Source organism: Leuresthes tenuis, unplaced genomic scaffold (genome assembly GCF_036924035.1).
Source record: "Leuresthes tenuis unplaced genomic scaffold, fLeuTen1.0.hap1 SCAF_17, whole genome shotgun sequence".
Classification (NCBI taxonomy): Eukaryota; Metazoa; Chordata; class Actinopteri; order Atheriniformes; family Atherinopsidae; genus Leuresthes; species Leuresthes tenuis.
In genome coordinates, this window is record NW_027325371.1 from 32,555,036 (window position 1) to 32,582,258 (window position 27,223).

The 27,223-nt window shown below is 37.9% G+C and overlaps 1 protein-coding gene across 2 annotated transcripts in view; it reads left to right on the forward strand.

The window, feature by feature from the left end:
* LOC140274015 (carbonic anhydrase-related protein 10-like) overlaps positions 1–24,866 on the forward strand; it is a 136,410-nt gene extending 111,544 nt beyond the window's left edge. For both annotated transcript variants that reach the window (XM_072369698.1, XM_072369699.1), the window contains exons 4-9: positions 2,176–2,361; positions 4,679–4,774; positions 5,354–5,426; positions 8,379–8,533; positions 12,112–12,286; positions 22,127–24,866. In XM_072369698.1, coding sequence (XP_072225799.1) covers positions 2,176–2,361; positions 4,679–4,774; positions 5,354–5,426; positions 8,379–8,533; positions 12,112–12,286; positions 22,127–22,149 — 708 coding nt within the window. In that variant the 3' untranslated portion in view covers positions 22,150–24,866. The remainder of the gene's footprint in view (positions 1–2,175; positions 2,362–4,678; positions 4,775–5,353; positions 5,427–8,378; positions 8,534–12,111; positions 12,287–22,126) is intronic.
* Positions 24,867–27,223: the final 2,357 nt, after the last annotated feature.

Here is a 27,223-nt window from a genome sequence, read left to right on the forward strand (position 1 = left end):
CATCTGACTCATGGACTCTCGCCTTTTGATTAAGACCAGGTCAACTGTTTTCCAGAAATCATGATTGTTAAATTTTTTTTTGATTCCTTAAAATTGTAGGTGACTCATTTATGTCTGCAAATCAAAATATTTCTACACATTATTAGAACTGGTGATATGTTAGGGTGTTTAGATATGATGGTAACTCATAAGCACGCAATAAACGGAGCATTTTTCAAAGAGAGAAAAGCAATAAACAAAATAAATTTGTATAGTTTTAATCATTCTTTGAACACTAAGAACAAAAGTAAAAAATAGTAAAAATATCAAGATTTCACATAAGAATGTGCAAATGTTCTTGCAAGTAGCTTAAATATTTACATATGGCACGGTATACTTGATCTCTATGAATTATTCCTGTTACTGAGCCTGTTGAGTGACGTACAAGAGGGAAAACTGTGCAGTCATTTTTAGGTTCTAAATCCTTAGTCTCTTTTAATGTAATATCGTGCTCCTCTTTGAGGATTATACTGTCAATCGATCCCATTTTGGTGAGGTTTGTTTAATTTCATGTTGCCACAGCGGTGGCATGTCACAATTAAATTGAGGCAGAGTGCTCTCTATTAATTTATTTTATACAAACAACAATAATGAATGTGTAAATGCTGCAATGACATGTAATAAGTATGATGAATATGGGTGGCATATGAATAAAGAATATCAATTGTATATGTGTTGCTAGGGGCATTGTAAGGCGGCGACAACATACAAGGGCCAAAGCCCTCATAATTTGTTATTTGTTCTCTGCTAGGAGACAATTCGAGGCACGCCAAACCTGTCCAGGCTACAGTTCACTCGTCTTTCAATTCAGCACAGAACAATGTAGTCTGATACTGCCTGTTTAGTCAAATCCACAGCTTTTTTAAAGAAACCTTTTGAGGTCTGTAGAGGATTTCCAGCCTGAAGTTGTGTCCAGAAGATGAGGATGAAATAACTGAGGTTTAGTTTGCATGATACAGCACCTTCAAGTCATCTGATATCATCAGAAATTCTTAAAGGCCACTTAACCTAAGTAATCAAAGAATTACATTTTTGTGATTAATTCAGAGCTTGCAGTCCAACAACATACATGTTAGGTTTTTTCAGTTTGAACAGAAGCATTGTGCTGGCTGGTTCTTATTATTCATTTTGTGGTTCACAAATGCTTGATTTAAAGAATGTCAGACAGATGTGCCACTAATTATGACAACAACAAGAAATTATTTACATTTTTGACAAGGTGCAAAAGGAGGGAAGGAAAGGGGAGGGGGTGCAGCACTGATGCAAGAGTGAATATTTACCCACAGTGCTGGGACTAAGCAGCAATATGGAGATGAAGGGACAAGAATACAACAAATGCCTCATCTGAATGGCTTGGATGAGACTTTCTGTCAAGTGAAATACGGTGTCACAGCTTCACACTGAGATTTTGAATAAATTAATACATTTTACTGTCATTTTCTTTGTTTGTCTAATTATTTGTCTGATTAATTGGATAGCTGGCTGTGTGTAAAAGGTTAGCGTAAACGCATCTAGAGGTAAACAGAAAAATCTGCATACAGTTAGACTGAGCCCCTTGGCATATGAATTAAACTAGACATATTATTATGGACTTATTTAGTTCCACTGCCTCATACGCACCAGGTGGGAATATGGCCTATGTCGCCACTGTAAACAAAACAAGTTTAAATGTCACCAGTATTACAAGCATCTCGAGATGATGAGCTGTTACAAATTCAGAGAACCACTAAAGTCATTTGAATACATCACTGGGGAGCCATGTCATATAGCAGTGGAGAGCTATAACACCATATATCCACTCAAAGCTGTAACTCTCGTGTCACACCGACTTTATCCACATATTCATCACACAGTCTGACTCTTGCAATAGCCGCTGAACAGCCATCAGAAGCACCTATTCAGTGGTGTTACCGATGATGAGACGACCAGTTATTGTGTCAAGCTAGTTTAAGCAGATGCTGGCTGTACCATATCGTTAAAATGCACACCCCTGTTGAATGACCTTTTATCCATTGTCTCTCTGGCTGTTGCTGTTTGATCTCACCAGTCTCAGTCATTTTGTTATGTTTTGTTTGGTGAGGTTTAAGAATTTGAATCATAGCCTATGGTCAACTCTCACTGTGTGTTTCTCTCCAGATGGGTGGCACCATGTACAACACAGGGAAGCATGTGTCCCTACAGCCAGACAAAGCCCACCTGGTAAACATCTCAGGGGGCCCGCTGGGTTACAGCTATCGGCTGGAGGAGGTCCGCCTACATTTTGGGAGTGAAGATTCTCAGGGTTCTGAGCATCTCCTTAATGGACAGGGCTTTCCTGGAGAGGTGAGACACAAAGCACAAGCAATTTATACTGACAGGTAAAGAAACAAGTGGGGATACGTTCTTTAACACTACAGCAATAATGTTGGGTGATTTTCACCCATGCGATGCACATGTCCCAGGAACAGGTGGACGGGAGAACAAGTTCCCAGCTGCATTATCATTATTTTTTTTATGAATCTCGTTAGCAATTCCCTAAGTTTCACTCATTTTAGATCCTATAGGGTCCCCCCATGGTGTCTTTTTTTTATTTATGAGGCGTTTTATAGCTGGAAATAAAAGAAGAGTACTTCAATTAGCCAATAATGTTAATTGTTGTGTTTTAATATGTATGATGAGAAGTATATTTTTGGGGGGCATATTATATCAGATAACATACAGCCAACATTAGTGATGGTGTCACAAAAATGCACGTTAGTGTTCTAGGGTTAAACAGTCAAACACATACATCCACTACCTTTACAACGTAAGCTTTTATCTAACACTTCTCTCTTTTAGCAAAAAACTTTTCCAAGTGTTGGAAGTTTTCTTTTCTTAAAAATGACAACATCGAGCAGGAAATTCAAACCGATTTGCCAAAACTAGGGAAGCCAATGTTCTCTGTCTCTGGCTCTGTGTAGAGTCCCTGAGCCTCTCTGTGGTTAACCAGAGAATCATCCAACGCCGTGTTTGTTTTGTAAATCCAGTCTATGCAGAGGGACACAGAGTTTTTAAAAGGAGGCTGTAAATTGTTAAGATGATTTTCAGTTTTCTTATGCTAATTGGATGTTTGATTGCAATTCTGTCAGAGCTGTTCTGGAGGGAGAAGTAATCCCATTGACTGAATCAAAACACATTTGACGGACTAAGAGAACCACTACTTTTCTATTTGAAGAAGTTGGCAACAGGAGTAGGAGCTCATAAGGCCTAGTAGAAAACTAGGCTAAATACTTTGGAATAATTTTATATTGCTTGCAGTCCATTAATCACAAAGTTAGTGGAATGAACAGGCCAAATCTCTGAAGGGCAGCTTCACCACTGCTTGTTTGATTGTGTGAGTGAATGGGTTTAAAGTTTAAAGCACCAAAGTACAGTCCATTTAACATTCTTCTGATGAAAAATGTCTTGAGGCCATGGTGCTCTGTTCCAGAAAGTGGCAGAATGGGGACATGTGTTTGTCACATCTGGCAGCTACCTGTGCATGAAGCAGATGCAGGTTCTCTTATGATGGAAAGATTGCTCATCATGAAGGGGCTGGTCGTGAGTCACCATACACACCTTCACACAGATTGTTAAACGATGGCTTAAGAAGACAAGATTTCATTTATATATCTCCTTAATCCCACCTGCCCACCCCTGTCTCGAGGCTACTAAGGGTTAAATCAATGTTACAACACTTATAACATTGCTCTTAATGATCTCCCCCTAGGTTCATTCTTCATTTAATTTAGGTATTATAGCAACAGGTCTTAGTGTTGAACGTTTTGTGTGAAAAATGTTTTTTTTTTTGCATTTTTAAAACATCTATTAGATGACAGAAGTCACAGTAGGAATGCATAGAGGGGATTCATTGAAAGTATCTTCTGTTCTTAAAACCTGGTCCAACCTGCTGCCTAAAATGACAATACTTTGTAGAGAAAATGTAATTTTCTAATTTGCATAACTTCTAAATATTTGGGATTATTTCAGGGTCAACTTTGATTAATGACTTTGTGCTCACAAAATGTAAAACTTCATTCTGTTCATGTCGTTGGTGTCATTATTCACCATGCTTAGTTTCTCAGAAATGGAAGCATATTCCCGATTGTTACAAAATTACAAGGTTGCTAGTCAGCCACTCTTCCACACTCCATCTGATCCAAAAGCAAGACAAAAGCTGGGCTACTTGCTCCACTGTTTTTGGAAACACTTGAGTGTGTTACACTATCAGATAGCTAGAACACTGCTATTAAGTTTTAGTTTGATTTTATTAATCTATTATTTCTGTTAATTAATTTAGCATTGTTTTCAACAGTGAGGGAATTGTTTCATGTTGAAAAGGTGTTACTATATTTTAAATGTCAATGTCAATGCTAAGGACAGTTTTGAATTGTTGAAGGGACCACTTCAACAAAAATTTCTGTCACAATTACTGAGACTTGCTAGTATCCAGGGATGAGCAGAGGAATGGGAAAGTTAGAAAAGTGAAGTTTAATAATTTCCTATTAATGTTTTTTTAACAGCTATGTGGAGGAATTTGCAATAAAGCCTTTTTTATGGGTCAACTCGACAGAAAAAGGGGTATTTCTGCTCTAAATCCTTTAGCTTGATTTGTAATACTGTCATTGTGTCTCTCTTTTAGGTCCAGCTGATCCATTATAATCAGGATCTATACACCAACTACAGTGAGGCAGCTAAGAACCCACATGGCATCGCTGTGGTCTCCATCTTCATAAAGGTTTGAATGTCCCTCTGAAAGTATACAAAACAATGTAGAACCCATCAATACTGGGCTCAGACTATAAAATATTTGCAATGAAATGGCACCACCAGGTGTGCCATGACCAATTATGAGCATCCAGAATGGTAGTGGATCATTGTATTCCATGTAGCGTATGACAACAACTGACAAAAAGACAAAAAGAACAAAACCAGTGTTTCTTTCCAGTTTTTGTAGTTCACATTCTTCCAGCCACTTCTTATTGACATTACACAGGTCATACTGCACAAATCCCCTAAACTGATACAATTAACCTCATAAGAGACAAAAGTACTGTTAAGTCTAAGCCTAAGCACCAGTTAAAAATAGCTTATATGCTTCTAGTTAACTCTTGTTGAATAATACATGGTTGATATAAAACAACTCAGGTGAATAAAAGTTTTACAATTATCTAAATGCAATGTTGAAATTACAGAGAAAAAAGTGCCCCGTGTTCTACTATTTCCACTATATCTTGTGAGTCTGTATGTCTTTGAGTGTGTGTTGTACTTGTTGGTTTGTGATTAATACTTGATCCTTCCCTCTGTTATCTTACAGCTCTCTGAAAACTCCAATCCTTTCCTCAACCGCATGCTCAATAGAGACACTATCACCAGAATTAACTACAAACGTAAGAAACACACTCTTTCTTTGACACACACACAAACAAAAACTCTCCATATATTTTGTCTGTAGACACGTTAATTTGGCTTAGGGCTTCCACTGGGTCATATCTGAATGGCAAACTGAATAAAACCCTTTAATCTGATCCATATATAACCTACCTTATTACCAGCATCCTGGGTTTTAGTCTGGATCGTATCTTCTCTTAAATTAGTCACGTTAAACAGGCTCTCCTCATACTATCACTGCTTTGTACAAAGCGGTAGATTTGACATTTATGTTACTTTAAATCTATGAGGGTTTTGTAACCTGGCATTCAAATTCTCCCAATGGCTCTTTTGGACTTCGTGATGAATCATACATTTTTTTGTAATACTTTTTTTTTTAAACACATCCTTTATATCGGTGCTTCAAACCATAATGTGCAAAGTCCCTCAAAATGTTTTAACAACATTTTCTTTGTCTGAGTGACTTAGGAGTCTAGCTCTAGCTTCTAAAGCCCTCCATGAAATAGTTAATTTGTAATGAAGAGAGATGTAGTCTACACTGTTGCCAACCCAATAACATGACAGCACATACACACAGGCAGTTTCCGGTGCTTTCTTCAGGAGCAAAGCATTCTTAATTGCATACAAACATTGCCATAATCTGTTTTCCAACCTCTGTGGCAAAGACTTACAGCCCTCTGGGGAGTCCCCTTCCTGTTAATTGGTGCTAAACATAGAACAGTTACACAACCACACATGGAGACTAGAACTTGTTTGCGTCTGTAGGGAAGGCATTACTAAGACCTGTATTAAATCTCTAAAGAAATGCAGGTACATTAACTTAATCCAAGATGCAGGTATAAAGTCAGAGTATATAAGTAATAGATACACATTTAGACTTTTTAAAAACATAAATTATTAAAACAGTGGCTAAGTATGTAAAAGGTTAGGTTACACAATCCTAAGAAAATGAGCAGTGTACTCTGGTCAGACATGCAAGGTGTGCATCCACTGAAGATGCTGACTGACAAAATTTATTCCAGCTAAAACAAACTACAATAATGTGCTAAAGAGATCTGAGCCCTTCAATTCACCAAGTGTAAATCTGAATATCTGAGCTGGTTTGTAGACTCTCCAACATCATTTACAGTCTTTCAACTCTGCTCCTCCCAAAATTTGCCCAATATCTTCTCTCAATAGTTTAAGTAGTCAGTAGTCAGTTTAAGTAGGCAACCCAAGTCCAGCAAAATTTAGGTATGCAGGGAAGATAGGTTTGCATGATGAAGGTGAAACACTTAGCTAGATAGTGCAACATGGCATGGTTGGTTTGACAGAGGCAAACCATGCCAGTGGGAGGAAAAGGGGCCATCTTTTCTAGCTTTTGTCTTAGATTTTCTTGATTATTAAAACAAATGCCCTGATTTTATTCTTTTGAGTCACAGGGTGAAGTAGTCTCTTAATAAAAAGCATCCAGCCCTTGTTTCACAACAACAGACAAATAAATGAATCCCTAAATCTTAATCCCTCCCCTTAGAATGAAGTAACAGTGTAATTTCTGTGTTGTAGATCTCTTTATTTCTTATTCTATGGTCTGAGTGATCTGCTTTTTTGAGGATAAAATTTTTCTCTGTTAAAAATGGCTGAGATAAAAAAAAAAGAAAACGTTTTTAGTGATCAGACACAGGTACACGACAACGTCTGCACACTAGGCACAGATTGCTCTCATGTACCTTGTAAGGATACAAGGAGCCAAAGACAGGCCAAATGGAAGGACATCAAACTGGCAGGCTTGGCTTTAAAAGGCAAGAAGATATTTTTACGTTCTGAATATATAGGAACATGAATATAGGCCACCTTCAGGGGTTTGGCATTGTGTCAGCCATGTTTCCTAGAAGGTGGGGGATCCCATGCTCCCACCTTGATTACCTCAAGCTTGTGGAGCTTGGCTTGACTGCTTTTCACATTATAAGGCCCTGTTGGTCTCTGGCGCAAACAGCTGGCCAGGCAGCACCAGTAGCTTTTTCAGTCTTCCTACAATCACCTGATGTGGGCATCTGTGCAAACAGCTTATGTTGTGGAACAGCAAGGTTGGACATCAGATGGTTAAGTTTTCTGAACATCAGACCAAATGCATGAAGGGCTCATATGTGTCCTACTTTTTCTAAATTTATCAAGGAGAATCATGGAAGCCTATCCTCAGGGGGCTTTTGGTGCTTTAACTTATATTTTGCAACACTGTCTCAAAAAATGGTCTTAAACTGCTGACACCTGGTAGCAGCTTGGAGGCCTGGTTCAGTCTCACCCCTTTCTCTCAGCAGTCAAAGCAGTGCCTAAATTAGAAATTAGTCTCCCTAATTTTACTAAGGGAACAGTCAATGCTCCTACTAAATGCATGAGAGCACACTCCCTTTCGACTTCAGCACATTTATTAGTGTTTCTCAAGCTAATCATTCCTTTTAACAGATCAAACACAGATGTAGATGTAAACCCTGATGCACAAACATTTATGTCTTTCTGTTTTTGTCAGGACACTCTGTGATTGACCTAATGCTTTCAGAAGGCCCTCACAATACAGAATTGTCAGTACTATGTTTACAAAGATAAAATTCTGTTTAAACATGCACACACAGTTTGCATAACATCACAGGACATGACACTGATTGTCATTCATATCATAGAGTCTTATCTTAATGACTACTTACTTTACTAATCCTCTTCTTAATCCAAGACTTGGCGGAAATATTAAGTGATATCCTTCCTTAGGATTTTATTTTTAGCATTTGCCAAACTGTGACTGTCTTAATGGCTATATCCCACTACAAAAATCAACAGGTAAATACACAGATACTTAAAGTATTCATACTTCTTATTCTCTTCTTACATCTAACATTCTCTTTTTGTTAACAGTTTTGAACATAACAAAGTTGTTCTTAACCCAAAGCATACTTGCTAACCTAATATTATTTCTTTAGATGATGCTTTCTTATTAATGGGCCTGAACATTGCCGACCTGTACCCTGACACCACACGTTACATCACATACGAGGGCTCCGTCACCATCCCTCCCTGCTACGAGACCGCCACTTGGATACTCATCAACAAGCCAGTTTATGTGACACAGATGCAGGTATGGAAAATAGGGATAAGAATGTTATGTTTGACGACGTGCCTTCTGTTTAGAGAGATAGAAACATAATTTCTAATTTCCTTCCAGGCATGGCGCACAAACATGTCTGAAAGGCAAATTACTACTTTATAACCTGCACCAGTGAGCATGGTTTTTCCTAATTGATTTGGCTAAAAGGGGCTATGTTGTAGCAATAATGGGATGGAATACACAACATAGAGTCAGAGCACCCCAAAACCCTTCCAGCTGTTAAAAGAAATAGCCTTCTTTCCTCTAAATTGTCTCAAGGTCTAAAAAGCTTTCTCCCTCATCTATATCTTTTTAGGCAATATGAACTGAGTTCATTTCTGAGATTAAAAAAATATCATCGACATGCAGTTATAGTGAAACATCTAATTTACTCGCCATGTTGAAATGGAGTTGGGTCAGAACTTGAAAGCTTTTTTATGTTGCTGGAGAGCAGCTCTGTGTGTCAGGCAACCTTCACTTCTCAGACAAGGAAACTCAGCATCAAAGTGCAGCACATTACAATCCAGGGCAGCACTTACCTGCATGCATCAGTGCAATCAACTCCCACACAACATCTGCTATGTACTTTGCATTCACTCCTGCTTTCACTTGCTCCTCTTTTCTTCTCATATGCTTGTCATCCAGTTTTTAATCTCTCTCTCATCATTATCACCTTTCCTTTTTATATTATTTTATAATTTGTGTTCATTTGAGCAGGAAAATATTTATTGTATATTATTTGATTACTGTAAAATATTCACCAACTGTTTGATTGCAAATTATCCTTAGGGTGTCTTGGATGTTCAGTATGATTTTTAACTCATACACGCTTGGCAAGACTCAGAAAGAATTGAAAGAAATTATGAAATACAACTTAAGGGGTGCAAACTTCAAATATTTGTAACTTAAAAAGCATTTAAAGTACCGTACAGTTATAGGATTTTTCTCAGTATATTTAAAAAACATCCAAACTCGGTATGGTCAATTGGAAATTTTTCCCCTTCTCCATCTCTCTTATCTTTTTCATCACTCTTCTGCACATATTTTCAGATGTTTTCATTTATGAACATTTTGATCATTACAACCTACACTCTATTCACCATTTGTTTCAACACATTTTAAAGCAGACGTATTATGCCCTTTTTTCACAAGTTGACACAATGTCAACAAGGACCTATTTAAATATCTATAACATGCGTATTTCACAGAAATATTGTGCCACAACTTCTTTTATAACAAAGGATTTACACCTCCTTTCATTACAACTGTTTTTAGGGAGTGGAATGAGCCCCTGCACCCCTCTGGACATGCTGCTTTTGAGATCATTGTACATCTTTGTGTGGCCATGCAAACAGAATATTAGAAACAATTTAACTCAAAAACCACCTGAAGCACATTTAAGCACACAGAGGAAACCAAACTCGCACTAGCACACAACAGACTGAAAAAACAAATGGCCATTTGCTTTGTCTGCACCTTGGCTAAAAACAGCTTGTACTGATTCCTCATTTAGGCACAGTCTCGTTGTGAGTTATGTGTTGAACTGGCCCAGGTTGGTGATTTTTTTTTTAAACCCTACCACTGTTTCTTATAAGGGCAATGCTTCACTGATATTTACAAGGTGTTTTTTGTAACTGCTACAGAAGCTGCATCCAAAAATAAAAAAATAACTGGAATTTCCAAATTCAGACTGCTTTCAGATACCCTAGTGGGAATATAAAACATTAGACCATGTACTTGTAGAGCATTGTTAGTTATTTCTTTCTTTAGTTCAGTAAACTTTAGAATTGCTGATGAGAAATTCCTGTTTATATCAAAGTAAAAAAGCACTTCCTACTTTTGAGATACGATGAATGCAGCATGATGTGAAGCTGAAATTGGATGGAGAAAAAGATGGGGAGGCTGAATTATTCTACTCTGAGCTGAACCTGTGACGTAACCTTCGAAAGCTGAATAGCTCACTGAATGACGCATTTTCATACCTAGAGGGCCCCAAACAAAATGACAGGATTGTGTTATGGTTGAGTTTTTGAGTTGGCAGTCACTACAAACACCCAAATATATGCTCCCAAGCACAGAAAATGCTGTTTTTTCATTTGTTCCCTTTAAAATGAACAAAGATGACACATTTTGATATGAGTTAAATTACTTGTTATACTAATCAAGAGATCATCTACCTAATTAGCACACATGCACAACAACTGTTATACCAACCTATGAATGCATAGTACCCTCAGCCCAACAAAAAAATTTTATCTCATCTGACCAAAACCTAAACTGACTTAGCTAAAATATGAGAAAAGGCATTTTCTGAAGCTTTTTCTGTGGGATTGTCAGGAACTGGTGGAGAGGTAGGACCCAGATGCAGCTCTTTTCCAAAACTCAAAAGGTTTATTTACAAAAAGACAAGGAGCAAAAACAAAGCGCGGCAGAGCCGGGTCAAAAATACTTAACTATGAAAACAAAACAAGACTATGACTGTGAATAAATAACTGTGAACAGGACTATGACAAAACAAGGAAACATGACTATGGCTATGATTACATTAACACGTGGCTATGAGGCAAAACCAGACTTATCTCTGTGGCAAGGCATGAAGGGATAGTGAGGATTCTGCCGTGACTGAAAGGAAACCAGGAGGCTAAATACTGTGGAGGGAGTGATCAGTGAATGAGGTGCAGCTGTGAACAATGAAGCAGGTGACGTGAGTGAACCGAACGTGACGGGGAGAAACATGACTAGAACATAACCTGAAAACATGATTAAACATAAACTGTCACATTAAACCTAAACTGTGAGAACATAGACTGTGACAGGGATTAGTTCTCCACCATTGGGTCAGTTTCTAAATCAGAGTAAAAGTAGCCTAAATGTTAGTGATCATAAAAATATTGAATATTGAAAAGTATGCATTACCCTACGTGGGTAACAAGTTTCTGCAATGAGCGAAAGACTTGTTCTTGAGGTGATTACTGCAAGAATCAAACTCAGGAGAATACGTTTTCTTTACAGGAAACTGTCACCCTGAGAGACAGGCTGTAAACCTGAGACATCCCTGTGATGTTTAAACTGCTGCTTCTTGGCATTGAAAGGAACCTGTTTTGAGAATCTGATTAGGATGCCGTTTGGACATTTTTCAGGGGGCATATTCCTGGCAGGTCTAACTAGAAGGAGGCAATGAGGTAGACCCAGAACATTCTGGCAGGTTTACAGATCCCATGTGGGCATGAAACTCCTCCAGACTCCCTATGAGTAGCTATGGAAAGTAAGCTACAAATAGCTAATGTCAGGTTTAATTCGCACTTCAACTAGTACCTTGATAAACTGACTTAGTTTTCAAGCATAGAACACATCTTAAACTTAAAAGATCAAATTCTGATAATTCATCAACAGTAATTCTGGCATTAAGTCAAAGATTTACGGCCTTGCTTTTTATGACTGTGCATCCATAACTGATCCACTGTTTTATTTGTGTATATGGAAAACACCTTTTTGTCCCAGTGGGTCACATTATTGTGCATGATTATTGCCAGTTCTGAACTCAACTGAACAGTTTTATATTCCCACAGATGCACTCCCTGCGCCTCCTCAGCCAGAATGAGCCATACAAGATCTTCCTGAGTATGAGCGACAACACCCGGCCCACCCAGCCTCTGCTACAGCGCTGTATCCGAACCAACATCAACTTCAGCAAGCAAGGCCGCGATTGCCCCAACAACCGCACCCTCCGCCCACAGTACAGAGGTATTGAGATGTGTGTGGGACTATTTCTGTATGAATCAGTCATAAAATTTTGTCAGATTTTATTGCCAAGTGTTTCGTTTTACATTTACATTTTCCATCTTTTATAGCTAATTAGGCCAGCTTTTACAGGCACATGCCAAGACTGGAGAAATTTTAAAGCCTTTTTTACCTTCAGCTGTTAAACTGATTGGCTCCTGTCACTCACTTGAAAATAACCAGAAACTTTCAGTCAAAATAAGTGAATCATTATGTAAGGTTTGAACAGTGGGATGTCTTTTGCTTTACGAAGGATGACACCATTTACTGTATGACAAGCAGTACAGCATCCAAATTCTGGCTAAACTGATGTTATACAGATAAAGTGATAGCAATAAAGAGACTGGTATACTAATGGTATACTAAGTATATGCATTGTGAACAAAAGCTCATCTTTATTTCTATATGGCTCAACCAAAAGACCTTTTTGATCATGAAAAAACACGTTATCTCTCTATGCAGTAGTAAAGTTAACAGCAATATACCTACCTAAATGCAACAATAATCTAATTCAGTTATATTTATAGGATTTATAAATGAATATCTGGAGAAACGGATATGGGTTAAATATATTATTTAAAGGGGTCTGTTAGCTTAATATGTTAGTGACCGCTTTCTCAACTCCAGGGTTGTGTTTAAAGTTTGTATTGTCCTACAGAAGATTGTTAATTAATGTTCTCCACAATCATTTTAATTATTGTACATTTCATTATGGGCAGTTCCCTCCAGTTCATCTCTAGTAATTCTCTGCTGCAGTAAAAAGGAGGCGTTAATATTAAAACCAACAAATATCTGCAGGTGCATTTAACAGTTCTTACTTCTATTTTAGATTCTTTTTTAAAACAAAAGCTTGATGAAGAGGCATGTGAACAACTCCTTGATTTAGAACTTGACTTCAAATCATTTATTGCCATTTAAGTTTGTGTCTTCACTGAAATGTACCACCCAAATTCATGAATTTATATCCATTTTTGATGTTACAACACAGATCAGTAGGTTCCATACACATCATATGAGTAAAGTAAAGTCAAGTTTGAATACATGTGAATTTCTTTAATCAAAACCCTCAAACATTAAATTATTGTATAAGGTGTTGTGTATTTAGTTAATTTAAATGTTTTCTATTTTTTTATGCTTGTATTCTTACATCTTATCAAATACCATGAATAATATCTAATTATCGGTTGCATCAACAGAAGTAGTTTTAACCTATATTGTATTATTTGTTGCTATTTGTTAATATTAGTTTTTTCGAGTGATGGTAATGAGATTTGATAATGGTTCTTCGTGAACTGTAACTAACTGTAAGTGTCTGTACTTGTTACATTCTTTATCTATTATTACCAACCAATAATGTAATGAAAGCTTTATAAATGTGAACTTGGTTGTCCATTTTTATAAATAACAGTGTTAAATCACATGCTTGTAATGCAATGGGATCTAATAAGATTTTTAAAACTCATCATGTTCAATTTCTTAAGAACATGTCAACGTTGTGATTTAATGGGCTTTTTGTCCAAGATCTTAACAGCCCGATTTTATATTATCCTAAATGCCTTGTTTGCAGTGGATGCTGCTTCAGTGGATGCAAGCAGCTTCACAAGAATTTACATGAGAAAAAATCACATATTGTACTGTATGAAACTATTTTCAGCAAGAAATAGTAAACTGTCTCTGATGATTCTGATTATATTTAAGCTTGCTTTAACTGCACGGTGGTGTGGTGGTTCCCCCCGTCCCATCACAGTGAGAAGGTTCCACGTTCAACTCCCGGCTGGGGAGTTTGCATGTTCTCCCCATGTATGCGTGGGTTCTCTCCAGGTACTCCGGCTTCCTCCCACCGTCCAAAAACATGCATGTTAGGTTAATTAGTGTCTCTAAATTGTCCTTAGGAGTGAGTGTGAGCGTGCATGGTTGTTTGTCTTGTTTGTCTCTGTGTGGCCCTGTGATGGACTGGCGACCTGTCCAGGGTGTACCCTGCCTCTCGCCCGATGACCACTGGGATAGGCTCCAGCCCCCCCGCAACCAGACCGACGAATTAAGCAGGTATAGAAGATAGATGGACGGAACTCAACATCATTCTTTATAGAAATTAATAGAATAATGCACAATTATTTTCATTAAATTATTTCACAAGGGTTTTAGTGCTTTTGAACTGCTCAACAAACTGACAGCTGGACTAATGCATTTGGGGTCACTTTATTCTGAGTAGATGATAAACCTTTGAAGCCTCATCGTTTTAAAAATGACAGATTCATTCAAGAGCAGATACGTTCAAATCCATGGGTAACAAGTAGATATCTTACTGGGATTTTTGTTCTGATCAGCTCTATGGATTTGCTGATGAAACAAACGTGGCACACAACACCTTTAGGTTCAGAATGAGAGGCAAAAAAGAAATTTGGTGTGTGCTAAATAAATTTTGATAGCAGGTGAGGTTCTCGTTGCCAGTTGCCATGGTGACTGACTGAGAGTTTAAGTAACTTCTCTCTCTTGAACGGAAATCCCAGAGTTTAACACATCTCAGAGTCAGCGTTTGCACAAACCACTTTTCTGTAATACAACCTTGTCAGCAAGAGTCTCATTGGCACATCCTTAAAACTGTGCTATTCCAAGGAAATTACCTATGAGAGAAAGGGATAAAAAAAAAAATAATATAGAAAGCATCACAAACAAAAACAGAACCCAGCATTACTAGACTGATATAATTAAAGAAACCATAAAAAAAACTAAACTTTATGGTTAGTGACTTGGTTCAGCATACTTTTTGGAATGTGTGAGTTGAAATGAGGCACCTGTTTTTGTAAGAAATTCACTCATACACTGTCAGTGACATACAGTTCCACAGCGATTCACAAAAGATATGAGGCTTTAAAGTGTAAGTTTTAGATGAAGTTACTGTCAGACATCTCACCTGAGACACACTTCAGACTTCAAATTGCAGTGATAAAAAAGGAAAGAGAGAAGGAATATGCAGGCAGCTATAGCAGTTGGGTTGGTATGCTGTTTCAGAAGCGACATGGAGATCAGAAAAACAGTCGCTGCATCCCAATGGTTCACATTACAGCAGTTCACAAATGACTGCTGTTTGCAAACTGCACATAAAAGTGTAGGTGCCAATGTTTTGCAAAGATCTGCAAAACATCTTTAATACAATTTTGCAACATGAAAGCTAAAAAAGAGATTTTAATACAAGAATCGATTTTACTTTATTTGTTTGTTTATATAACTGCTGGGATAGGCTCCAGCCCACCCGCTACCTGACCGACGGATTGACGGTATAGAAAATGGATGGATGGATGTTAGTTTATATAAAAAGTCACTTGAAATAATTGTATAACAAATAAACATGTTGTACTTTCTCAAGTGATCATTACCCCCATAAAATATAGAGTATGTCTCTGGTGGAGAACATGCTTGTATTTTGTTGACTTCTCTGCCCACAATTGACTTGGACTGCTCAGATGACTGATACCTATTATATTTTAAGAACAGCATAAGTCATGGTCTCGGATACTAGTCAACTAGATGGTAAGTGTACTGTGTAGCCTCTTGTAGTCAATGTGGTCAGTGTGAGAGAAGTGGACAAGTATTAAGACTTAAGTAACTTTAACATTGACTAAATAGTTTCAGCTTGCATTTGTCTGACAGCACCTTAATTGCAACATCTGCTCCTCCTCGTTGGTGGTAGATAGCGTCTTTGGGAGTCCTGGTTCATCAATGTAAATTCTTTAAAAACAGCTACAATGCTCAATACCAGTGACATTGGGGTGCTATGTAAAATGTAAACAAAATGCAATGAACTGAACATCTCAGACACAAATGTCATATTAACATTAGAACACAGGAAACACCCCAAGTGCATTTATTACAACAGCATGGCTTTAAAGTAGTCTGGGTGCTGGGTTAGTCCACCTGCAGTCCAGACTGCTCACCAACTGAAAACATTTGGTGCAACTAAGAAAACTCAGGACTGCTGAGCAGCTAAAATTCTATAATAGACAAGAATGGGACAACACTTCCAATACTCTCAAAGTCAATACTCTCCCAAAGGTCATGCAAAAGGTCTCTTTTTGAGACGTGTTGCTGCCATCAAAACCCAAGTATTTTTTATGAAATAATACAGTATTTCATACTTTACATTTGATATGTTTTCTATATTCTGTTGTGAATTAAATATTAGTGTATGAGAAAATGTCTATTTGCATCTTTTAAAGCGTCCCAAATTTTTCAAAAAATTGGGGCTGCAAATTGGACTTAAAAACTGCAGAAATACTTTATAATGCTAAACAGGAAATTTTATATTTATCTTACCTTTTTTTTATCTATTTGAAAAATCTTAAGTATAATATGGACTGCATATACGTACTATATATATATATGTGTGTGGAATAGTGTGTGGGAGTTTAATGTCTGCACAAATGTAAAAGCAGAAGTGTGTAGGCTAGGTGGTTGGTGTAAAAAAAAGACGTGGAAAAAAAACCTGCTGGTGCGCACACACACAGAATAAACAACAAGACTTCAAGATCCTCCACGAATAGATGCACTCAACAGCCTCTCTTGTGTGCTCTAAATATCTCTGTTATTGATCCGATCGTGCCAACATGTGCTCCACAGCATCAAATACATTTCACAGCTTCTGCTTCCTTTTGATATTCGCCTTTGCAATAAAGAGCCCAACATTCAGGGTGAAAGAACCAAAGCGTCAGGCACATAGGAAACATAAAGCACAAACGAAAATCAACGGCTAGAACAAACAAGTGTTTCCTGGGGGTACTCAGTGGGCCAGATTAAAGGTTTGTTTGATCACAGGTTTGACTTTAGCAATGTACCTAATACAATCAACATCTATAATGACTGTTTATGCCCATCTCCCTGGCAGAATTTGGAGTTGTTCACTAATTTACAAAGGTCAAGGTCTAATTGATTTAAAGCATCACTAGTTAATTCGGTAATTCTTTTTTGTTTTTTGGGCCCTCTAAAATTGGTGCATATAACAACACTGTTGTAAAAACAAACCCCATGTGAGCCCTGCATATACACAGCCATGCACATGAATTTGTTGTTATGCTAAAGAGTTTGGTATATTGTTACAGGGCCTAAAAAGAAAAAGACTGCATATTTTTAAATAGTATGATATGTTATGATAAAGATTTATTTATGGTTTTGAAAACACACAGGTAGCTAGAGAGGGTGTGTCAAGACTGCAGTACTGTGCATGCTTTTTCCTTCCATTTAAAAGATTAGCTGCTGCATACTGAAATATTTATAAGTTACTGTAGTGTAGTCAAGGTTTGATAAAAGCGTGGTTGTCTTTTGTCTTTTAGGGTGAGATTAAGGCTTCACAATCGCTATGATTTGTACGTCAGTTGGTGCCTTGCAAACGTGTTATAGTGTTTTGTGATAGAGTGAAAGTAATTGTTGAGATAGCATTGTCCAGTGCAGCTGTTATCTGTGTTTTTCACTAGTGCTTCTTTGCTATTTATCGTTTTTGGCACTTCGTCCTCTTTGTTGTGAAATCTGTTGTTTTGGCTCGAGCTAACTTTCAACAAATGAACATTCACTCAACATGCTGTGTCCTCCCCAGAGCCTCTGTATTTTTGGAGGACTGCACATCAGTTTGTCTGTACTGAAAAGTGGCTGTCTGCAGAGGCTGAGGGGAATGCAGTTGGATACCACTGTGATCTATAAAATGCTTCTTAATTGTAAAAGCTTTGTTTGACAAGAGTACTGACCTGCTTTTTCAACTTAAAGTGGGAAAAAATCGTAGCCATATTTTTCTTATTCACTCCCAAAGTCATCAATCTCAAACTGAGATTGACAAAAAGATTGACCAGTTTCTGACTGGCAAATCAGACACCCCCAGTGATAAAGTGCATTTTATAGCATGAACAGTTTTCACCACTGTGCTTGTCACATCTCTAAGCTGAACAGCTATGGCTCAGAGTGCCTCCTGATAACTGCCTAAAATTGCTGCACATTATGTAATAGGGTACATTGCATTTTTTTTTTACCAATTTGGGCTGGATCCATTGTAACTCTAAACAATTTCTTTGATCAGATGTTGTGTCAAACAGACATGGTTCCTTTCCTGTACAATAGAACAGACGTCACCCCTCTGTTCATTGAACTCCACTGGCTGCCCTTAGCCACCCGCATCGAATTCAAGTCCCTGATGTTAGCTACAAAGTGCTTAATGATCTTGAATGCTCTTGCAAAGGCTTATGTCACAACTGGGTCCCTCCGTTGGTCCCAGGATTGTCGTCTAGCAGCTCCTACACCACGCCTAAGACAATCCAAACTCTGTTCATGTGTCGTCCCACGATGGTGGAATGACCTACCCAGCGCTACCAGAACAGGGGCGTCCCTGTCTATCTTCAAGAAGCTCCTGAAAACCCAGCTCTTCAGAGAGCATCTCCTATCCCAGCACTTACCTTGTACTTCCCTCCCCCCTCTATCTCTGCACTTTATCTTTCTGCACTTCCTTCTATGCCTGCACCCTATCTCTACTCTGTTACCTCTGACATTGTCAGACTAGTGGGTTTCTTCTATGTAGTTTATTGTTAGCTTTTTATATAGCTGTTATATCTTCATTTGTAAGTCGCTTTGGATAAAAGCGTCTGATAAATACAGAAACAGAAACATAAACATTTTTAAAGCATGAGGTTGGACGGATGCCTCATTGAACTGAAAGATCTAAAAAGGTGGAAGGTGATTTAAATCTGCTGCACAACAGTGGGGTGGTTAGCACTCTTGCCGTATAAAAAAAATTTCTAGGTTGAAATGTATGGAGTTAGCCGGTTAAATGCAAAACGGACTGTACTCAAAGCACTTTAACACTTCCTGCCAAATTCATCCATTCACTCATGCACTCAAACAGCACAGGCTACATTATCATACACATTCACTCTGATGGATGCATCAGTTATCAATGTGGGTTTCAGTGTCTTGCCCAAGAAAGATTGGCCTGGGGAACCACCAACTTTCCATTGGCAGACAACTGCTCTTCCTCTGGAGCTATAGCCGCACTGCATATTTTCCCTTGGATTCTCTCCAGTGATAGGTCAGTTGGTAATTCTGAATTCATTGTCAGGGTCCATTTAGAGAGGCTCCAGCCACAACAATGAATAAGGTAAATCAGGTGTGAATGAATGTGAATAGAATGCCTACTGGGAAGGGTTAAAAAGGTAAGTCTTTGGGACTACACATACCCGCATTTTGAAACAAATGCAGAGGACTTATATAGTAGTGACGTCACTCTGTAGGGATGAAGTCACCAACCTTCCAAAATTTCTAAAGGTCAGTTAAAGGTCATTAAGGATTCCACTGGATCAGTTTGGACAAAAGTGGCACTCAGTTCCAATTAATGACGAGGCAAACAAAACATGCTGAATAGTTAAAAAAGAATAAAATCACACTTTTGGAACTGCCTTGTTACTCCTGTATTCCACCAGGCCTTTTTATGTTTAATTTTCTCTTCAGTGCCTTGGATAGAATTGGTTGTAACCATTCTATGTATGGCTTTTAATTCCACCAGATGTGCTGTTCATTTTAAAGTGGCTCAACACTGCACTAAAAATATGTCCCTGGTCTATTTTTCATGAAAGACATTTCAAAATGCATAGAACAGATGAGCAGGCAGGAGGTTGGAAAAGGATAGAAGAATCCAGTCATTTCTCATTATAGATCTTTTACAGGTCCCCAATTGTGTATTAGTTGAATACATCAATAAAACCGGTGGCAGTTGGCCAGAAACCAATAGGTGACAGAATTCAAGCATGAATAATGACAGGCTCAGAGGTTGAAAAAAAAAACACTATTTTCTTTATGTTATAAAGGACAGCAGTAGGGTAAAGAATGGGTAAAGAATTGTCTGTAGGAGTTTTGGGATTTGACGGAACTGAATAAAAAAAACGGGTACAGTCATGCAGTATACATATTTTTCTTCTGAAACACCACTTGTGTCACATGAAGTCTTGCAAGAGACAGACATAAAACCATGTCATGGAAAGGAATGCAACGCAGATGCATTAAGTGGAATCTAAGGATTAAAGTCTAGATCCCACTCTGAGATGCTGTTGTGGGACCTTAAAAAGAAAAAAGAAAAAGCTGTCCATACAACAGTGTGCCTTAACTAAAGCATTTCCGGAAAAATTTGTCACTGGATTGATGTCAGAGATTGATCTTCCCTTATAGAAATTATTTGTTTCCCCTGCTAGTAGTTTGAACAACAATTGTTTTCACAGAGGTCGCTTGTAATAGTGTTTTATTTTTTTAGTATCTATGATCAATGAAGTACAGTTTTTCTTTTTTGTTTGTTTGTGTACTGAGGTTGTCTTTGTTCTGCGATAAAGTTGTCTGATGATCTGAGGCAATTTAGCATGAGATACCACATAAAGAGAAGAAATCAAGAGAGGGTTGAATTCCTATTCATGGAATTATCCCAACAGAGGACCTGGGTAAGACTTAGCAGGATTGTGTGTAGAGTTGTACAGTTTCAGTCTTGAGCTGATTTACTGTTATTTTTGTAACACCCTTCAGAATTTTGGTCTCCAGACCTGCACCACATTGTTTTGCTGGAAGTTATACTGGAAGAGTTTTTAGTTTATGGAATTATTTTATTCATTGAATCTTTAAAGTCCTTTATGGGTAAAATAAGGGAAATCAAAGTGCAATTAAACACACTTTAAAGTATATTTTGTATACTTTGCAAGAAACTGTGCCGTTCCTAAGTTTTAAACACCTAAGATATTCTTGTAGGTCATATCTATCACAGTGTAAAATCTGGACGGCATCTGATTCTGCAGCTTGACAACAACCACAGATGCTCTTGCCCCTACAGAGCCCTTGTCTAAACATCATAGAGTCAGTCAGGGATTACATGCTCGGAAGAGCAAGTGTGGACGTTTCTGTAGCAACCTTGCTGCCATCCTGTGGAAAACTATGTGGGACTGGACAAGTGGTGGTCCCAGCTGCACTCTATATGAAGTTAATTCTCCTAAAGTTTTTGCACAACTTTGCAGAGATATTATTATGCAAAGATATTAACCTGCCTCTTACATGTCATAAAAAGAATGCAGCAAATTCTTAGCACAAACAAGTTTTGATTTTATGGTTGTCCGTTCTTTTTGCTACTTATTGCTGCTATTTTTAATCTATTTTTTCAAGCCTTGCATAGATAGTACACTTTCTTTCCCATTACATTGGGGAACATTAATTTCTAACATTCTAACACCATCTTTAAAATGTGTTGTTCATTTTCAGAGTTTTTGATTGTGAATGTGTGCCAGAATCATTAATACTTATAACGATCCATCCATCTATTAATTTTCTATACCTGCTTAATCTGTCAGTTGGGGGGCTGGAGCCTATCCCAGCAGTCATTGGGTGAGAGGTGGGGTACACCCTGGACAGGTCACCAGTCCATCACAGGGCCACACAGAGACAAACAACCACACTCACTTCTAAGGACAATTTTAGAGACAACATGCATGTTTTTGGATGGTGGGAGGAAGCTGGAGTACCCGGAGAGAACCCACACATACACAGGGAGAACATGCAAACTCCACCCAGCTGGGAGTTGAACCTGGAAGCCTCTTGCTGTGAGGTGACAGTGCTAACCACTACACCACTGTGCAGTCCTACTTATAGCCAGTGAAATTGACTTGTAAAAAAGCTGGGACAAACTGATACTTCACCTTTTGTGCACATTTTTTTTCACCTCACAGCTTCTCGCTGTTTTTCTGTTTTATTCCACACTGCTCATCCTTTCGGTATTAATCTAATTTCTCTTCTCTTCCTCAGTGAATCAGTGGCTCCTGAAATAGAAGATCAAAAAAATAAGTGCAACTGAAGCACCATGAGAAGAGGAACTGAGCTTAACTGAACAAACAGGAGAGAAACTGAATGGAAAACTCAATGGCTGCACTTCAGTAAAGACAGCTTAACTAAAGTGACATCAGCTAAACTCAACTTATGAAACGCCAAACCAACTGTTATGCTGGCCTCCTACACACTTATAGTTTAACACAACTCACCGGGTTGGGCACAGTGAAGGTGCAGATCAGTTCAGACTGTGAAATAGTCCATAAGGATTCTAACGTCTACACTGTACTGTGTTTTCATTTGTTTTGTGAAATCACAAATGTTGCGGATATAAAGACTCGACCATTTGAGGCTGGTTTTCAGAGGGATGATTATTAACTAAAGAGAACATTGGAGGGAAACTATTAAAACTCTCATCAACACACTGGAGGAATTTACATGTACTTGCTGGTCTGTGGTATGATAATGAGAGACAAAAGGGTAACTAAAGAAGGTAATTTTCAAAGAGAATATGAAATGTGTGAATTTCAGCTTACATAGCAAAAGGGTGAGAAACATGGGCTGATTATCATGTTGTGTTTTGAAACTCAAAAAAGAAAAAAGAAGAAAGAAGAAAAAGCCTTTGAATGGTTTAAATTTTGTGTCTTAAACTTTGATGTGTAATTCTAAAAAAAAGTTTTACTTGATGGAATCTAAGTTTTAAATGATTATGTATTTATTTTCTTTAATGCCAAAAAACATACTTCAAATTTCTGCAAGCATTAATATTTACTTGAGTTTTCCCTTTAACAACTGCAGCACTCCTTGCTCTTTGTTTGTTCAACACATCTTATGAGTTTCAGATTTACTAGTCTTTACAGATTTTTGCAGATGTAGATTTGTGCTGGTGTTGCAGACAGGCTTTTCAGAGGAGAATTCCCACCACCCACATATTAGAAATCTGATCACACAGTTGTGAATTTGGATGTCTTGCAGATCTGATTCAAAATGCATCGGCAGTGTTCTACAACATGTCAAAGTCCCAAAAAATAACATGGTATAACAGTTTTTCTTGACTGCTGAAACCTTTCCTTGAAATATCGTCTAAATTTACCAAAACTCTACACACAAATTCACAGCTGCTCACTCAAACAGTTCCAACTTCCAGGTCAAAGCCAAACTGTATGTTTAAGACAATATAGTATTGGTATACTTTTTTTATTTTTTTATTATTGCTTTAAGATATAAGACAAAAGCCCTAAAAAACACATACACGCTCAAATTTTTTTCTGCTGTATTCCACCATTCAACTTCAAACTAACATAGTTTGCATAATAAATTAAGTGAAAAAAATAATTATTACGGCAGAAATACAAATGTTGCCATGTGAACTCATGTTCTTTCTTTTCTTCCTACTCCTCTCCATTTTGCTCATATTTGTTTTTTGGATCCATTATTCTAAACCCAGTTGAACTGACCAAAGGCCCTAGATTCTGACTGGTGTGTGAGCAATTATATTTTAATCAGAATTGTGTATTTGTTGGATTCAGGCTTTGGTGACTTGAGTGAGCAAAGACTGGAAAAGCTTTCTAAATGAGCAACTGGTGTAGGTAGTAGAATATGTTATATGAAGTGATTTGTGTGTATAGTTTTTCACAAAACAATTATAGTTTAGGAAAAATGGGTGAGTTTTGGGGATTTTTTTACCTCATAAGTCTGGTAATTGTTAGTCAGTAATCAAGAAAAAGTCTAATCTGCAACGCTGGCTTTTTACAGACCTGAACAGATGGAGTCACTGGAGAAAGGGACTAATCCCAAACTTTGCATGATTTTAAAGTGGTTCACTGGTTTTCATGTTAGCTCATTAAAATGTGTTGACATAACTCACATCGCATCAGGTCCTTACTTTTCACAGCAGCAGATCTTTTGCTTTCCCGTTTTTCATAAAATTTCTAACAAAAACATTTCACAATCAATGTCCAACCAAGGAGCAGAGTGACAATTTATTAAATTCCCATCTTGAAAAATTGATACTCCAGTCACAGCATAGCAACTTTTTACGGTAACACTTCACAATAAGGGACAAGTGAACTTGTATAGTTACTGATAAACAAGTGAAAAATGACCTGCTAGTACATCCCTAATAACCCGTCATCAAGGACTATATTGCAGATAAGGATTATGATTATGCAGCACAGATAGGTGGTTAACTAACTTCGAACTTTACCAGAGAATTTTTTATTCTTTTTACCATAACCGTTGGTTGTCACCATTTATCACTGTAAACATTGCAGGGTAGGTCCTCTAACCCTAATAAGAAACAGATTACACACTGATTTCTCATTTTGTACTGGAAATACATAAAATATGCTGCTGTTCATACTTTTCCTGAGAATGGTTAGATATATTTATATGAAAATGCTCAAGACCCAATTATCACTGTTAATATTTAGACTGTTTACATGACACACACACGTAAACATGTTAGTCCAAACAAAATCATACAAAATCAAATGGGCCGATGCGTTCTGCACATGCTCCATATTTCGATCTTTTTTTCATGATTTTTTTCTAAACAAACTACAGTTGAATTTTATATTCATAAAGAGAAATTCCCAATAAAGCTGCTCTCCATCACATGTTTTGGGATTTCTTTTGTTAGAGGGTGAAATGCCACAGATATTGCGACTGAAAATCAGCCTATTAAAAATATGTGTCAACTCTTGTTTGTTGAAATCCTTTCCAGACTATCACTCTGCTCTAATAAAATCCTGATTTTACAACCACAGTGTATCTGACAAATCTGACACTGTTCAAGTGACTTAATTCCAACATGTTTTACTGAATTTGGCGACTCATACATCTACAATGAATGTTTTCTCACACAGTCCACAGAATTGCAGTGTTGTACATACTTAGATAATAACTTGACTTTTATTTCCAATGCTTGTTTTCTAGAACAAGAACAGTAGATTGATTAAATGACCAAGATGAGCAGTAACCATAGCTTGAATCAACAGTGCACATAACTGTACAGATTATTTTGATGATGAGCCATCAAGATCACTTTTAAAGATGAAGGCTGCAAGCACTATAAAATCTGAAGTCAGTTCTCCATGCCAGACTGTGGATTTGTTTTACATGAAACATTAGCTGGTTAAGATTATTAGCTGGTCACTTTAACATTATTTTGGGGGAAGGATCGAACGGCTCATGCTTGTTGTTGCCAGTCCTCTTTTGCTGCTGCTTCTCACTCATGTTTATTCAATATATTTTATACAGCAGACTTTGGTTAACATTTCAGAATTTTAGAAAAAACTTTATTTATCCCCAAGGGGCAATTAGGAGGGCAAAGAGTGGTGCATACATTTAAGAGCTAGAGAAAAATAAGAAAAATATGTACAAAAATACACAAGATGGGTGGGGCAAAGCAGCTGATTGTTTGCATTGGCAGGCATGCTGCCAGTAACGGTATTAGTGGTTTCTGCAGAACACAGAGTCAAGGTGTATGTTACTGAATATGATAAATATAAAAATGTAAATAGCAGGTAAATATAAAAAGCAAAATAGCAGATACAGTAATAAATAATGATAATGGATTAAATAAAGCAAGCAATGTATTACAAATATGTTGCAGAAGAATGAGCAGCTGTATGGTAATATTGCACATGATATAATGATATTGCACATTATTGTAATATTGCACATCTTAAATTATTGTGACCTATTGAGTTCAGAAGAAGAATGGTATTAGGAACATAGGTTGCTCTCCTTCTTTGGGTTTTATAAGCTGGACAGCGGAACCTGCGACTAGATGGCAGCCGCTCAAATACAAATAGAGTCTCCAACACTTGAGGACAATTCCAGTGCTGATGGAGGTCTGAAACAGGTTCTGGAAAACACTCCCTAACTGGTCAGCACAGTGTCTGAGGACCCAGCCACTGATGTTATCAGCAACAGGTGCGCTGTTGGTCTTAGACCTCTTGAGGGCCCTCACCACGTCCATGGTGAGGAAAGAGATGGAGATGGTTGGGTCATTGGGTTTGAGGTTTGACCTGATGTCAGCTAGCTGGGTGGAGTTGTTGGTCTCAAATCTAGAGAAGAAGGAATTAAGGTCTTTGGGGCGAGATGCTGGGGTACTGCCGGGGATGTTTACAGGGTTGCTGTTGGTGGGTAGGTTCACAGCCTTCATTCTTTTAAGGCCCTGCAAAGCTGAGCAGAGGTTTTCCTGGGAAAACTTTTCCTCCACTTTGTTCTTGTAGTTGAGCTTTGCAATCTTAATGGCCCTCATAATTGACCTAATTTTCCTCCATCTCTGTCCCAAAGAAGATCTGTTTCTTTTTATCAATGATGGTTCTTAGATCCTTGGTGACCCAGGGATTGTTGTTAGGGAAGATGGTGACAGTCTTGGATGGTATGTTTTCCTCACAGAAGTTGATGTATGATGAGATCACCTCAACTTGTTCATTTAGTTTATCAGAACAGGAAAGAAGGTTACTCCAGTTGGTGGACTCAAAGTATCCCTGAAGAATGGCTATGCTGTCACTGGTCCACTACCTAATAGTCTTCGTCACCTTCTTGGTTTTCCTGATGAGTGGGGTGTAGGCAGGAGCAAGCAGGATGGTGAGATGAGTTGAGCCTAAGGGGGTAAACGGTGACAGCTCTGTAGGCATCCGCAGCAGAATCATAGCATCTGTCGGGTAGTGATAGAATAGAATAGAATAGAATAGAAAAATACTTTATTCATCCCCCAGTGGGGGAAATTCAATTTGGTCGAGTAGCTCAAAAAAATATAAATATTTACACTGATTTCATACTAGACAACAACAACAACAACAATGATAATGGAAACTGACCTTTTTTACCGTTTGTCCAGGCGCCTACAGTTTTTGTCTGTAGTGCAACTCCCCCAGCAGACATCAGCATAGAACAGTGCACTCTCAGTGATAGTGCGATAAAACATGCATATCATGTCACTACAGACATTGAAGGACCTGAGTCATCTCAGGAAGAAGAGGCGGCTCTGGCCCCTCCTGTACTCTGCTTCTATGTTGGCAGGCCGCTCCAGTTTATTATCCAGCACCACCCCCAGGTATC